The sequence below is a fragment of the Haliotis rubra genome, unplaced genomic scaffold (genome assembly GCF_003918875.1).
Source record: "Haliotis rubra isolate DU_JTF1 unplaced genomic scaffold, ASM391887v1 Scf154, whole genome shotgun sequence".
Lineage (NCBI taxonomy): Eukaryota > Metazoa > Mollusca > Gastropoda > Lepetellida > Haliotidae > Haliotis > Haliotis rubra.
In genome coordinates, this window is record NW_025765492.1 from 1481926 (window position 1) to 1499064 (window position 17139).

Genomic DNA, 17139 nt, shown 5'->3' on the forward strand with positions numbered 1-17139 from the left:
ACAACCTGAATAGGAAAATCTAAAAATGACGCTAACCAATTTTTTTCGATGATTGGTCGTTGGTATCGAACCAACCATCAATTGTGAGATTTCAACCAATTCCCAACACTAATGTACAATATGGAACGCCCATGTTGACAGTTTTGATTTGTCACAGCAATAACCAGTGATCTCATGATCACTCAAATTTAGTATGTTATAGTTATAGATGACAGTACCATGTGCAAATTAACATGACTTGCACTACTGCAATGCTAGTACATGTTCCATTCTTGCATATCTCACTTTGGAAAAGGACATAAGGGTTCAAGTAAAACTTGCTATCTTAAAACAATCGTAAATATTTGTTAATATTCGGTTCTGGTGACCACGAATAATGAATTGAATTCATGAAGGGCTACGGTTCGATTCACCGAATATGTGAGTGAATCGTTACAGCCTTAGCCATTTCAATATTTACTTTGCCATGGAACAAAAAATAAAGCATTAATTCGATCCCTGGAGGTGAAACAAAAGCCAAGGGGATTGAAACCTCACCATCGGAATCATGTAAACAAAGTCAAATCAAACGCCATTGATAAATACTCAGGTTTTCCTGTAACCATGTAACCTTTTGATGCCTAGGTCACGGAGTGCCCCGGATCTTCAACATCATCAAGTGTCATGCCATATCCCCTTCACCCAGACATGGTTATATGTTATGCAGAAATGTGCATCCAGTACACATAAAGCATAGAAAGGACAGTGGGACACTCAATGATATTCACCGTACAAAATTCTTGATAAAAAATATAAAGTTACTGTAACTAAAGTAACCATCAAATCCTACAGAACAGTACACTATTCCATTACTTTACAGTACACTATTCCATTACTTTACAGTACACTATTCCATTACTTTACAGTACACTATTCCATTACTTTACAGTACACTATTCCATTACTTTACAGTACACTATTCCATTACTTTACAGGACACTATTCCATTACTTTACAGTACACTATTCCATTACTTTACAGTACACTATTCCATTACTTTACAGGATCCTCATGGCTCCTGTGAGAACCCTTGAAAATAGTAAATGGGAGGCATGTGGAGTTTTGTAGGTCAGCATAAACCCCTGCCTACAGGGGAATACAGGACATATAAATCCAGTATGACGTCTTTTATATCTGTCATAAGTATGTTTAAAAAACATCAGTCAGTGGTAGCAGTGGTTCATGTGTGCATGTGACATAAAGATGACATGATTAGTAATGATTACATGTAAAAAGTTTATGTTATTTCTAATTGGGGAGGTAGCTAACACAATTATGTTTACAGCAGTACACAAACGTATTTTGACACAAGCCCAAAAATGTGAGTAAATACCCCAAACTGTGACTCCCAACTTGAGCTGGGTATCAATTAATAATGATTATTCTTGACAAAAATACAAGATCTGTATCAAACATTGCACTGCACCCTTCTAAAAACAAAGAAGTCATTACCCAAACCTGAAAACAATCTGCTAAATGATTGTAAAGTCATTGCTTGAACAAATTTGATGACTGGAAGGACAGAATTCCTTGAACTATATACCCTGACCTCTGTAGTTTGGAGGCATAAACCAGTGATGATGCAGCAAATTATGTTACAGAGACAAGGCTCGATTTAGTGCTTTGTTACTTGCACTGGTACAACCAAATATTACAAAGTGCAACCTAGTTATTAGTCAAACTAATAGCTTTATTATTATTTTTTTTGAGAAATAAATAGAATATTATAAGCATAAGTATGTCAGCTCATGTTTCTTCTAAACTTTGAACAGCTATGGCACCGAAATATTGCTATTTATAGACACTTCTCGGCTACGACAGCTGTTGAAAACAGGAATCAGCTGTGTCTCTGTGTTGCTATGGTTCATCATGTTCATGGGTACTACATCAGGGAAATATGTTTATGTGCACCGAAACCTCTGACGTTTTAACAGACTACATTTCAACTGGAATTTGGCTGGTGTAACTAGGTTTGTATCTTAAGTTACACCTGGTGCAAGTAGGTTAACATCTCTTAAATCGAGCCATGAGAGAAAACTTGAAATAGACGGATATGCCAATTGCATGGAGGGTCATCCAAATTCTGTGATGAACATGTATTGTATCACATACATATAACGTCCTTGAATAATATATATTTTGTTAAAATTGTCGTTTAGTCTGCCAACTGAACGCTTCCTGGTTTTGTTTACAAAACATATGTGTAAGCAAGGGGTCTACTGACTGTAATTAACTTGGCTCAATATTGAGAGCATACATTTGCTGAGAGTTAGATTGCTTAATCTGTAAAAATAATTTCACTGACTATTTTTAAAAAAGTAACAGTTAAATTGATTAATTCAGTGTGAGCCAGATTCTTGTGGATCTTTTATTCAGAACTTTCCTCTTGGATCCATTCTTAGATTTTAGTGTTGCCTTCTATAATAATATTATTAGCCGTGATTAGGAGGCCATACAGAATTTCACTTGACTTTGGTGATCTACTTGTTGCACAAGTTGCAGCATGTTCACTGATATCAAAACACTTTCACCATATTAAGGAGGCAAACAGTAATGAAATTAAGACAGTCAAAAATTATTTTGAGTCATTTTAACAGAGTGGTAAAAGTAAAGTGGTCAAAACAAAGACAAATGGCTGAGTAGAGTGCCCACCTTCTGGAATGTCTGGAATCATAGTGATCATCATCATAATAATCATTTCTCCTTCTCTTGTGGCGATAATCATCATCATAACTGGAATCTCTACTTCTGGTCCTCTTTCTTCGGGAACGTGGCATCTGAAAGGTCATAAACCATATTTTAAGATACATCCCTAAAAGATCAAAGATAACAACAGTACTGTTTGCAGCGACAAAGTACACTTGTGCTGAATACACCGTGAGACCTTCCAATGTAGCAGCACTCGTGAGTAAACAGGCATCTGTACAGACTCCCAGTGATGATAATCATGATGATTAGAGAGAACTACCCGTGATGATAACCATGATAATGCCAGACCAATTTTATTTCTTTTTTTACGGATCCACCGGTCGTATTTTTTCAAGAATAAGAAAAAAAAAGAAAAGTTTCCCAGCTCAAAAAATAAAATCCTAATGTTTTTTATTGGCCAAATATGTAAACTTACAAAAAAAAAATTAGGGAGATTGTTTTTTTTGCCCCATATACATTTCATAAGTTGCCAAAAGTAACACACTTTAGTATTTAAAAGTAAAATTACTTTGACTGGTCATATTTATTTTTATACTTTTTTCCTTTCCCTCCTGCCTTTAGGTTTTCTGAGGACAAAAATCCATAAAACAAGAAATAAAATTGGTCTGGCCTAAATAATCAGTAGCAAGCAATGCTCAAAACATCAAGTTTGTAATTACACAACTTAATAATAAGGTCAATGAATTGGGAGATAAACATGCCATGTTTTCTATAAAGTTATAGGTTCGACTTGATGATCCACAATGATATTTGGAACCCATGCACAAGAGTAACATGAGGCTGCAAACCTTATATTTCATTTCAGAACATAACTGGAACCTGAGCACCAGAGTATACAAATTCAGCATAATTCCATAAATTATGCTGTAATTCAACCTTACTGCAAGCTTCAAGCATTCATGAACCCTATAAACTTCAAACACTGAATTAGCACTCAATGATGTGCTTAATGTTTTGTTGTCAAAGATATTTACAATAAGGCATGCTACTTTTAAAGATGAAAGCCTTACAATGTAGTATAACAGTCCTAATAGACAGTTGGGTATGATAGCCCTCATGGGAACGCTTATTGAAATGTATTTTATTAATGATAGTGCACATCTATAACGCGCTCATTTCTACACTTGCAGCATGCTCAAGGCGCAAATTATTACTGATATCAGGGTTCCAGATAATTTTTCAACATCAGGAGTATGTTCTCGTTATTTGTTCAATATAGGACTGGAAAATCTTAAGAGTACATTTAGAGTACTCAATGGAAATTAATGGAGTATCAGTAATCTTGTGTTTCGTTTCATATATGCACCACAGCATTGCTACTCTTGTGTAAACAGGCCAATGAACAATAAAACAATACTTTTTTCAGATAAGCATGTCTGTAAATGATTCTAAGACTGTACACCATTGCTGTGGTGCGTATCTGCTACGTTTTCTAAATCTTTTCCTATCGTATCGTGCATATTTTTTATCCATACATATGCTTATACGGCCCTTATCTGGAGCATTGTGATATCATACATATTGCAGGGTTTTACTTGACGGACAAATGTGAGTCCAGTACGCACAAATGTAGAGCATGGACACAGAAATACAATTCTACACACTGGTACTTAACAGGACCAAAACGAATAATTGGGGTCCCTCCGTTGTTTGGATGTTGAGGTAACAACCTGATATTGAGACTGAACTTCACAGAAAGTATGTTCTTATGTATGTCATGATTCATCTCATGTTCCAAGCATCTGGCCCCCATTTCTCGAAACAAACTTAAGTCTGAGTTTCGACTTAAGTTGGGGTTTTTACTCAAATTTGAGAAATTGCATTTCCCAGAATGAACTAAAATCGATATTAAACTCAAACATAGCAGACAATTTGAGTTTGGTGGACAGATTACTTAAGTTGTTTTGGGCTTTTTTATTCAAAAAATGCAGTTGAGTTAAAAATTCATCTGTTTCAAATTGTCCAACTCAGTTTGAAATTTGAGTAAAAACTTAAGTTTGTTTCGAGAAATCGGGGCCTGATAATATTGTGGCATTTTATAACATATGTAACAATCCATGCCAATGTCACCATGCTGCAAACACTGGTGTATGCTTTATACTGCTGTAAACTTAATCATTTTGAACAATCTATTTCACTGAAAAGTGTAAAAGAGTTTATTCATTTTTAATACACTTTGGTATCTATCAGTGTGACATGTTTTTGAATATTTTGATTTCCAGTTATTTTAATTTCAATGAACAGATCATACATCAATTTGTATTTATTGCAATTCATTTGTGACATTATCAGAACGAATGTATTATTTAGGAGTCAGATTACCATTACAAGTCAAACATTAACCATATTTCTACAAAACTGACAGCTGTTCAACTACGCAGAGCAAAGCCTTTTTTGAAAGGTCACAATCTAGTAAACGTTTGAGAATGGTAAACAAGGAAAAGTGATTTTTATTATTGTCACCACAGTTTCAATACTAAATTTGAGATTAAAGCTGTTTGCTTATTGTTATCACTAGTAGTATCAATGTAAATGGATTGTTTAAAATCCTAATCAGTATTGATCAAATCAATTGATGTCAAGATATTTAGCATGGATACAGTGTACATAAAATCATCTTTTCAGTTCATAGTCTTGTATGTGTCCCATGATAATACTTACCCCTACATACATTGTATACCCCTTTCTTGTGAAAACAGGACAACTAAATGATGTTTAGCCATGAAAAATTGTAAATATCATTTAAATGCTTTTGCCTTGGGAATAATTTTCTGATAAATGTCAATGAGAAAATGAGTATGCTTCGGTTTTATTTGATACTATGTTTAGTATAGATTATTAATGATCTGGTTGTGGATTTCACATGATAGGATTTAACCACCAAAATCACACCTCAGGATCCAACATTGAGATTATTTCAGTCATATGCTGTGTCTTAATCTTTAATCTGGGATAACATGAATGACAAAAAGCTGTTTTGGGTTAGAGAAGTGTGAATGTAGAATGCATGTATATAGAAATCATGACATGGCTGGCATTTTTTAAGAGTGATTATGTCAGTTTTACTTTATGTATTTGTTGTTAATTATATTGTATTTATTTATCAGTTAAGTGCATATCATAACAACTGTCTAAACAGCAGCATTTTTATCTTTATATATATCTTATGTATATCTCCTTTATGTATTGGCCAAAACTAAAACAAGGTAGAAGATCTCATTTCTTTTCCACCTGTATAACTTTCAGGTTCCAACTTCCATTGTCACCAGTGTTTGATAGCCAGTCAAGCACTGATGTTGCTTGACAGTGATTTTTTTTCGCTTGGTTTGAAATAACTCTTCCCAGATTTATTCTTGTACTTATACACGGCGATATGCAATACTTACTTTGGTCTGACTGACTGATACTGACAGTGTGGTTAAGAGATATAGAATAGAATAGAATAGAATAGAATAGAATAGAATAGAATAGAATAGAATAGAATAGAATAGAATAGAATAGAATAGAATAGAATAGAATAGAATAGAATAGAATAGAATAGAATAGAATAATACTTTAATGCCTTTTCAGGAATTTGTGTTACATCAGCAGAGCTACTGACACATTAGAGAGATACCAAACATATTTACATAAATTCTTGATTTAGATATCTTCACATTTGTTTAAGAGAGATATGGTACTTGGAATAAAGGATGTACGGGATCTCTTAGTTTTCACAATGGGAACTTTGTATCGGCAGCCTGAAGGGAGATGGTTGTATTCCGAATTTAAGTAGTGAGTACGGTCAGATATGATTTTGACAGCTTGATTCACGATTTGACGCTCATATATTGATGATAAACATTCAAATCTGACTCCAGCGATTTTACTTGCAGTGTTAACAATTTTGTCTATTTTAGATTTGAGATGAACTGAGAGAGACCCGTGCCAACAATGGAAGGAAAATGTTAAAATACTCTGAATAAATGCTACATAAAAAGATGACATCACAGATGGGTTAACATTAAAAGATCTCAATTTACGCATGAGATGAAGACGTTGTTGACACTTTTTGTATAAATGCAGCTTCATGTCAAATGACTATACATGTTGAGGAGGAATCTTGTTATACAACTGAAAGTTTGTGTTGTCGCCTTTCCAGGATCTATTCCAAATTTCTTTTTCTTCAGAAGAAATACATTTTCAGGATTGTTCAGATACAATAGTGTATGTAAAACCTCCCATTAAGAGACATTGTATTTCACAACTATGACTTGAAAATATCTATCAGGCAGCATGGGATATGTGTGCATACTAGAGAAACATCCCACTAACGTGATATACAAACAGAGAGCATTGAACTTTATTGGGTGCAGATTTCAGATTTCAATAAGCATTGATGGCAAAATTAATCTAATCAAAAACATGTTTGTGTCACAAGATGTTTTTATGTGATGCTTGGCTGTGTAGAAACTCCAGCACATCGCACCATTTTGATTCTTGACACGGTTAGATATCATGTGTTAGGTCACATGGGCAACTGATCGGGTACGTCTCAAGTTATGAAAATAACAGGAGTATGTGAGGTGAGGTGAAATTGGGTTTAATGTCGTGCTTGAGAATATTTTGCTCATATGACGACGTGCATGCATGTGTAGGTGTATGTGAGGCTGCTTGTACTAGCCCAGACTTAAGCTGGTTTTATAGTGCTAGCCCACTGAGATACCATGCCGCAGTGAAGCATGAATACCCCACTCAGACACATTATACTGACTCCGAGCCGACCAGTCCTTGTTGTACCCATTAATGCCGAGCGCCAGGCAGGGACCAACAAGTACCATATTTTAACGTCTTTTGGTATGACGCGGTCGGGGATCGCCACCGCGACCTTCCTCTCTCCGGGCGGACCCTCTAACCACTACACCACGGAGGCGGTCTATCAGGAGTATGTACTCCTTATTTTTTCAATATAGGAGTACTGGAAAAACTTTTATCCGTACATACACCGATACGGCCCTTATCTGGAGCCTTGCATTCATATGACTCAACCACCTTTCTCAGTCCCCACATTTAGGGTAGGAAAAACTTGCCTTATACATGGCGATATACAGTAATTAGTCAAAAAAAGAATGCAGACCACCAGGACGTGTGAATTCAAAACTTGATCAAAATTAAACAAATTTTGGTCAAATTAGGCAATTTACATGGGATAAGAGATACCCAAACTCAGTACCCTAAGCAAAGTAAACAAATTTCTTTCCTTGAAATACATTTGATTGTGGCAAATTTGGTTGATTTGACAAGAGGATTAGCATTTTAGTAATCTGGATAATTCTGACAGACAATTCAAGCCTGATGAATATAGTTGGTACGTCTTTATGCTCAGAAATGACATATCAAATTGATCTTCAACTTGACAACACCAGCCATATAATTCTTGAGATGATCTTCTTAAATTTGTCACTATCCATTTACAATGAAAATATAAAGACACATTTGAAATTGTCTTGAAACAGCATGTCCGCAACGGCAGCAGCCAAAACACACAGCTAATTTGTTTACCTTTTTCAATCCAATGTAACGAATATATGTCTGACTATACTTCCATATATCAAAGCAAAGGTTATATCCAGTATACATACGTCAAACGTTGTAAACGTTGGTAGTTCGTATGGACATATGGAACGTGACATTTTAACACATATCGGCAGTGGTTATGTACACAGGTGGCGCGCTGTTATGACCAACCAGGTCAAATATGGCTGTCGTTGCGACACAAAAACGTTCATTTTTCTTGAATCAGAAAAGGTTAAAATGGCGGATATACGGTTAAACGTGAACGCTAACGTGTTTCGATCTTTCTTTTCTGTACTTACACTGATTGTTCTGCCTCGACTTACTGTTCCCCACAAAAAATCTAAATTCAGATGTCTACGACAAGAAGACACGATCGATGCAAGAGCATCCATTAGGTGTTGTAAGGTATCACACGATTGGTCAGAATAAAGCCAATGACAAAACCAGTTTAAATATCGTCCTGACTATTTCTAACGGGGAAATGTATTGGGCGTGATACTCGTTATTGTCCAACCAGAAACCGTTTCTCTTGTACCGCATGGAAATCCATCATGGCAAGCCGATCCATAGGAAAGATTTTGAGGAATTTGCAGTTTAGGCCTGTACAAGATATGAAATTTACCTTTGATCCTTATAAAGATAATGTCCGCTCAATCAGGTATTTATATGATGGAATAAATGAAAATGGGTGATGGCAGAATTCCGAATTTGTTAGTGTGATGAAGGGCAAATCTGATTTTACCTTGTTTAAATTTAGGTTACTGTCTGTATTGTATTTAATTTATCACGTGTATTGATGAAGTATGAATCAGGTCATGAAAAGTAGTGTAGTAAAAGACAATTTTATAAACTCTGTGTGTGTGTGTGTGTCAAATGATGTTATGCTTGTTAAAAAGAGCTAAACCCTTGTAACGAATGTATGATTTGATAATGTGCTTGTTATGAATGCTGATGTGATGCTGATCGGCTGATGTACATGAAATTGTTTTGAATAAATCATGGAAGCATGTCTCAACTGAATGGATTATGACCTTGTTGGTCTCAGAGTGCTCATTTAAATGCATCTCTCTCTCTCTGAGGATTACTATTCACTGTTTGACTTTTGTTTTCTCTCTTTTTCAGAGAGATATTATTTCAGTTACAGTCCCCCAAACTGATCTCAACTAATGAGAATGTCAATATGAAACTGGATATCAAGTCCGATAGATCCGATCCTCGCATAGACATAAACTTTTGTAAGAAGCATCATCTTTTTTTCCAGACTGGTGTAATCTCTTGTTTTACAGATTTGTTATCAGTATTTCGTAATAGGTAATGGTTAACTTAATTTAATTTATTCCATGAGTAAGACTTTTGAAATATAAATTTGTTTATACCAGCAATCTAATACAGATTTTTAAATATTCTCTAAATGATTAATGTACAGTGACAAACATAGCTACTGTATTCTGTACATTTGTGAAATGTTTCTCTTAAAGTTTATTTCTTTGACAATATTTCAGCTGATGGGCAGAAACTGATCTTCAAAACAGCAAATCTGACTACATTAGAAATTCTTGACCGATTAAACCAAATATGTATGGACAAAGATCCCAAGAAGAATGAGGCAGCTACAGTGACGACAAAAACAGCAAGGAAAAAGAGATGATGATGGCAGATGGTGTAGCCATCATCAATTGTGACTGTCACATTGTCAGATGACAGACTGTGGATGTGTGCTTCCTGGATGACTTTCAGGCAGTCAGAGGAGACTCACTGTATATATTGTGTGCATCGAGAGATTTGTAACAGTCAATGGACTGAGTGTGTATAACTCAAATGCTAGATGTGTGGATGGCTGAAAACTTTTATGATATTGACTATAAAGGTGATAGATAAATCCTTCGTCTTACTTTTATGCAGGGCTACAGATAAGGGGCGTACAGGCGTAATGTATGCCTAAAAATCAATGAAGCACGACATTTTAAGCGTATCATGTACGCTCATCAATACCTTTGTACATGTAACATATATAAAGTTTAATAGCTGAAAAGTTGTTTAATATCATAAATAACAAACCATGTCACCAACTCACTCACACAAAAACAAGTCCGTACTCTTTCAAAATTCTCAGTACACCTCCACTTTCAGTATTGGGTGTAATTACACTCACCCCCAAAAAAGTTATCTGGAGCCCTTTTTAAAGTTTATGAACAAACTTCTGGTCCGACAGACCTGCATACTTGGTGCTGCTATGTTATCTTAGGTGTATGGAGGGAAAAAAGAAAATCTGACCCCTACTTTCTGTCCCTTATGAACCTTCAAAATTCATGCAAGTCTGCTAGAGACTACAAAATTGTGCTTATGACAAGTGAATTCTAATGATGGCTGTCCTGACTGACTAGTCACATTTGAGAGATAAATATCTAAACATGAGTATGTCATCTAGTTATGACATTTCACAATAAAATGTATCACAAAGGTTTTAGAATTTACGGAGAATTGAAATGACATAATTGTTGTGATGTTTTAAGTTTAACTGGATCATCAAAAGGTATCTGCACACCTATTTCACAAAAGCATACCTATCTGTCTCGCACAATGTGGCACCATTATGGAAATTGTATTTCTATCCCTGGCTTCTATCAAATGAAAAATGAAAAATACAAACATAATCATCATGTTTCATTTATATATAGGGGCGGTGGGGTAGCCTAGTGGTTAAGGCGTTCGCTCGTCACCCCGAAGACCCAGGTCGATTCCCCACATGGGTACAATTCGTTAAGCCCATTTCTGGTGTCCCCCGCCGTGATATTGCTGGAATATTGCTAAAAGCGGTGTAAAACCAAACTCACTCACTCACTCACTCACTCATTTATTTATACCATGATTATCACTGGTATGTTTGACTGCTTGTATATATAACATGTGATCATGGGTAGTAGCTCTGTCTCCATGTTTGCAGGGTGACCTAGTTCAAGAGGCTTTTGTTTATCATTCAGTAAGTCATTGTTGACTGGTTCATGAGTGAAGTGATGCAGAAATGATAAGTCACACGTACAATAAGATTAGATGTTGACCTAGAATTAAAGAAGGAATCTTACACTTGTAGAGCTTATAACTTATATTGCAATAAGAATTAGAGTGATCTGGAGGAGGTGTATTGATACACTGTTTGAAGCAATTTCCTGTATTTAAGAGATAAACATTATATGTTTTCAGATTTGCAGTTACATTTATTGAGTGTCTGATGTCTATAAATGTCATTATGAACTGACACTGTTGGCCAAAGGTTCCAAATTGTTGGACTTTCTGGGCTTGGAAAACTAAAATCACAAAACTTAAAATGTGTAATATATGTGTAAAGAACGTGCAGTGAATACACCAGGATATTCCGACCTTAAAATATAATTTAATCATGCTCTTTTAACCCATTACATAGTTTGCGCTTCCATTTGTTTTAAAATATCCTTATAAAAATGGAAACACCTTGAGTTTGTTCTGGTGGGTTGTGCTGAAAAATAACTGACATGATGATGTGTGTTAACCAAGTCAGCGAGCCTGACCACCTGGTCCCGTTGGTCGCCTCTTACTACAAGCAACAAGCATCGGTGAAGGTCAATATGCCTATTATGTGTGAAATGGGCCAAAATATTTTTAAGTCAAAGTGAAGTCTAAGCTAATGTATGTTAGTCTCATCAAATGTCTGTTAAAGTCAAATTGACAGAATTATTGCTGGAAGTGGAGGTTCACCCTCATCACTAGCCCCATATCCTGTAGGAACTAAGGGAAGCAACTCTTGATAAAACAAGCATATTTGTATGGGCAAATACATGTCTGTACTGGCAAGTCATGGAGGTTGTAGTTAAAAGTTATTTAAGTTTCAAGTTTTTCTATACACACACAATAAGCCGTGAAGGCGCAGATCTGGCATCAACCAAGTCGGTATCCCGCTGCTTCGCTTCGAGTGAGCCAGACCTCCCATACCCACAGTTGCCCCTTGTGACATGTATTCAAAACATAATAGACCCGTGAAGATCCAGGTTAAAATTGGTCTTCAGTAACCCATGCTTGTCGTAAGAGGTGACCAAACACATACTAGCGTGGTCAGGGTCGCTGACTTGGTTGACACGTCATAGTATCCCAATTGCGTTTATTGAGCCTCATGCTGTCATTGCTCACTGGATTGTCTGGTCCGATTATTTACAGACTGCCGCCATATAGCTTGAATATTTCTGAGTGTGGTGTAAAACAACAAACCAAATGAAGAGATAATAATCCATTTTGAGAGATATATTTTGGGTTAAGGGTACCTATTACAGAAATAGGTACATGTATAATTAAAACAACAATTTCGACCAATCTATTGTACACGTTAACATGTAGACGTGTGTCTCTTATGTTTAAGCATGGCTGTGGATATTCCAATCATCCAATGTAATGAAAAAGAAAACGGGCATAAACCTCTGATAATATGTTCATGATGTTGATCACTGGATTGAACCTCTGTTCTAATACGACCCTTTCATGGTGCGAGTGATCAGGAGCCGTGATTGGTTGCAGTCAGATTTAGTTGTGCAATCAGCGACGTTGTTTCAAAAGTGATCAATCGCAAGGCCTCGGTAATTTCCGTATTCTTCGGGAAAACTAGAATCTCTTCCTCTGCGCGGTGCGCAAACGTTTCTTCTAGACAGTACTCAGTCATGTAATGGCATATCTATGGCGTCTCCATCACCCTCGTTGACAACGGACAAGCTAGCCATTAAATGTCTTGTGAGCCACATCAACACAAGTCCCCGGCAGAGGAGGGATATGTGTGGCCCTACATTTGTTTGCATTAGTCAAGTTGGATCTAAGTCGATGAAACTCGTGTTGGATAGAAAGAAGGGCGATAATTTGTGTTGCGATTTTTTTGCCGCTAGGGGATTTTGCGAGAACCGGGAAATGTGGCCGTATTGGAACTGTGGCTCGAAGGAAGATATGACAAGTAACCTCTGTAGGAAGAGAACGTCTGATAATAAGTGATTAGCAATTCATGACAATAAAACAATAAGACACAGATATTTGACCTGCAGTATATAGTCTTTGGGGCTTCTAATGACTTGCTTATATTTCCGCTCGATGACATCCATGAATATTGACAAAAACGCTATTTTCAGCGACTCACTGCGTCCTCCATGGGTTTCACTCGGAAGCGATTGTGCGGAAAACATTCGTGAACAACTCGTGTTATTCCGAATCGCGACTCGTGCCCCTATGGAAGGATTTCATATGGCCTATGAACATCAGAACTACTTTATACAAGAAGGACAACGCAATTCCAATAAACATTACAGAAGCACTCGAAAATTGCTGCTTTTAAAATTTTACAGATGTAAAAATATATTGTTTTGCAACCCATGGTTATTTATATTTACATTAACTACAAATGTCTGAAGCGCACGTAGAAACTCCAAAACATGCCCGCAGATCGCCCGAGAAAACACTCGGTTGGAAATAGGAGAGCAGTTATGTACACAAACGCACGTGAATGTATTTGAATCTCACCGTCCATTGCATTATCATTATTAAAACATCACATGAGGCAACACAGTTCTGTTAGCTACGTTCTTTGCACTTTCACTATGACGATATATATTTTTCATGATTTTCTAAACAATGACATAAACGACTTAAACACTCGGGATTATTTTTACCAAAGCACCGCAATCATTACGCGCGTTCTGATTGGTTTGTCGTATTTTTGCACAAAACAAGCATCGAGACGGGGACGAGTCTTCTTGGAGGTTACGGAAAGGGGCTAGTGGTGACGAATGTGCGGAAAATAGCATTCGGAATTGTTCGAATTTTTTAGGTAAAAGTTCAAACGGTATGTGCGAATGTTAACTTTCGTAATTTGGTCGGCTGTGTTCTGATTGGTCAGTCCAAAAGGTTAGCTGACGCTACCTTCTACTTGGATTTGTTAGAATCAGTATTATCCTAGTTACTGGTGTCACAGGGAATTTTGATATTTTGCAACTTGATAAATAGTATTAGTCCGCTTATATGGCGCTGGTATCCAGGCACATTGGCTGCATGCTCACGGCGCTACGTGCATTACTATTCCCAGTCATAGGACACTATCGTACTTTCCGATACTTTTTCAACTCCCCAGGGATCATATGGCGCAATGAACATAATTGACAAGTATGAACGAATTTTGTGTGTCTGACATTTTTTGTAGTTCAGGCTCCTTATTATTCACAAAAGAGGATCACCTGGATTCTGTCTCCCCCACTAGAAAGATTTCAGGATTGATACTTCTTGTTCTCATGTCATCACCAGAGGTGAATTGGTCTGTGGAGCCTTGTCCAGGACACAAAATTCACTCTGAACTGTTTACAGAGAAGGGGGACGTTAAGATCAATCTGGATTGTCTGCGGAGATTGCAAATGTCCTTGACACAAGGTCAATCTGGATTGTATGTGGAGAAGGGGGATTGCAATTATCCTGGACACAAGGCCAATCTGGATTGCCTGTGGAGAAGGGGGATTGCAAATGTCTTGGACACAAGGCCAATCTGGATTGTCTGTGGAGAAGGGGGATTGCAAATGTCTTGGACACAAGGCCAATCTGGATTGTCTGTGGAGAAGGGGGATTGCAAATGTCTTGGACACAAGGCCAATCTGGATTGTCTGTGGAGAAGGTTGATTGCAAATATCCTGGACACAAGGTCAATCTGGATTGTCTGTGGAGAAAATGTCTTGTCTGGATTGTCTGACGCAAGGCCAGTCTGTATTGTATGTGGAGAAGGGGGATTGCAAATGTCTTGGACGCAAGGCCAATCTGGATTGTCTGTGGAGAAGGGGGATTGCAAATGTCTTGGACGCAAGGCCAGTCTGTATTGTATGTGGAGAAGGTGGATTGCAAATATCCCGGACACAAGGCCAGTCTGGATTGTTTGTGGAGAAGGAGTGTGTACAAATGTCATGTCAAATGTATGATTTAGGTTGAAGTACAATACTATTTCAGTAGATCTACGTAGATAAAAGAATCACCTGCATACATAAATGTGTCTTCTGCCTAGATATAAGTATCATCAACAGAGACGAAAACTACGTTCAGACTATGGCACTGATACGCTTCCATACATTCTACAAGTTATACGAGAAACAGAAGAAAAATCAAGTGGAAGGGAGTATGTAGTCGGACGACGGTCTACGGGAGGTAACTCCAGATTACCCGCATTGGCTGTTCGCTGCATATCTCATGGGTAGTAAAAGTTTTATTCACTTGAGGCATGTTGGCCATAGGCCCACGATAGACTGTTCATGTAATACACGTGCCACATAGTAACTGCATAGCTTTAACACTAAAAGTTGACAGCTGCTTAATGGTATGAGGGTTACATGAAGCCATTACAACATTACATCTCTCAACCGAGAGAAGATTGATGAGTGAGTAATTTACAGTCGCATCGGTAATATATCAACTATATAACAACGGGAACATAAGAACTATTCATGATGAACGATCTCTAAGTATATATCCCCCTTTGACCAGAAGGCGACTAGGAACGTTGGTTTCCTGCTGTCATAATTCAGGTTAGAATGAGTCGTCATGACCTGGGCCTAGGTTTTCGAAGCTCTCTTAGCGCTAAGATAGTCGTAAGTTAATGATAATGTATGGCACTTACGACTTACGACTATCTTAGCGCTAACAGAGCTTCCAAAATCCAGGTCCTGTGTCTGTCGTAAGAAGCGACTAACGGACTGGGTTGATACATGTCCTCATTGCGCTGATCGGTGCTCATGCCAATATCTGGACCGCATGTATGGTTCGAACTCGATTATTTTCAGAGGGCTGGTAAATTGCTGAGTGCGGCGTTAAACAACAAACAAATACATACAAACTTCATTTCCATTTATAATCATTTACTCGTTCATTAACGATAATATGCCACTTTACATAGCGCTGAATGTAAGTTCGCGGTGAGTTGAATTGTGTGCGCTCAAACTTTAACATGGCCCTTGAGATTATCAACCAAGGCTCTCAGATGGCTGCTAGACAGTTGTTAGTTAACGAAGTCATCCATGCCCGATTCCTTGGGCTAACGAGTCTGCAAGTGTTCCATTCGATGAAACCAACTTTTGTGACGATTTCCAGTCGATTCGTTTCTATGATTAAGCAATAGTTAACCACATCATTAAATTTATGACAAAGAATTCTGTCAAAATTCATTGCTGCGCCTTACTGAAAACCCAGTTCGAAGTAAGACTTGCTTGACAAACGAGTATTTTTAAAATTTGGGCTTTACAGGCGAGAATATATGGGCCTACCCCAACCTATAGTTGTCACAAGAGGCGACCAAATCGATCGGATGGACAGAATCAGTCACTGGTTTGATTGCAAGTCTCTGTTAGCTACGTGCATGATTCTATACCCATAATTTCAAACAGTAGTATTTTTGGTCCATATACTCGATTATGTACAGACCACAGCATTATATGGCCTTAGGAAACAAACACACCGTACAGAAAACCATCTTTGATGGCCTTAGGAAACAAACACACCGTACAGAAAACCATCTTTGATGGCCTAAGGAAACAAACACACCGCACAGAAAACCGTCTTTGAGGATGTAATGATCATTCTCTTCAGTGTTCATTGTAGCCTTTTATTCTACATTGAACTCGCTGACGTGAGGATTACAATGTGTTACCTCGCAACCAGGAGCCTGTTTGCGCCAGACAAACCACTGATTGATATTAAGAGCAGTCTTTCACGTGCTCGCGTATATGTACACGCAGTAAACCAAGTCATCGAGTCGGACCACCCGACCCATTTCGTTGCCTCTTATCACATGTGCCAATTTCT

General features: G+C 37.4%; 2 protein-coding genes across 2 annotated transcripts in view; one reads left to right on the top strand and one right to left on the bottom strand.

Annotated features, from left to right (window-relative positions):
* The window catches only part of LOC124270742 (dual specificity protein kinase CLK2-like), a 78305-nt gene extending 69596 nt beyond the window's left edge, over positions 1 to 8709 (bottom strand). The window contains 2 exon segments of the mRNA XM_046705782.1: positions 2692 to 2816; positions 8604 to 8709. Coding sequence (XP_046561738.1) covers positions 2692 to 2816; positions 8604 to 8696 — 218 coding nt within the window. The 5' untranslated portion in view covers positions 8697 to 8709.
* Positions 8710 to 8814: 105 nt separating this feature from the next.
* On the top strand, positions 8815 to 10183 carry LOC124270743. Its single transcript, XM_046705783.1, has 3 exons — positions 8815 to 8962; positions 9427 to 9539; positions 9807 to 10183. Exons 1-3 carry the CDS (start codon positions 8856 to 8858, stop codon positions 9950 to 9952), a joined length of 366 nt encoding a protein of 121 aa, XP_046561739.1. The 5' UTR covers positions 8815 to 8855; the 3' UTR covers positions 9953 to 10183.
* Positions 10184 to 17139: the final 6956 nt, after the last annotated feature.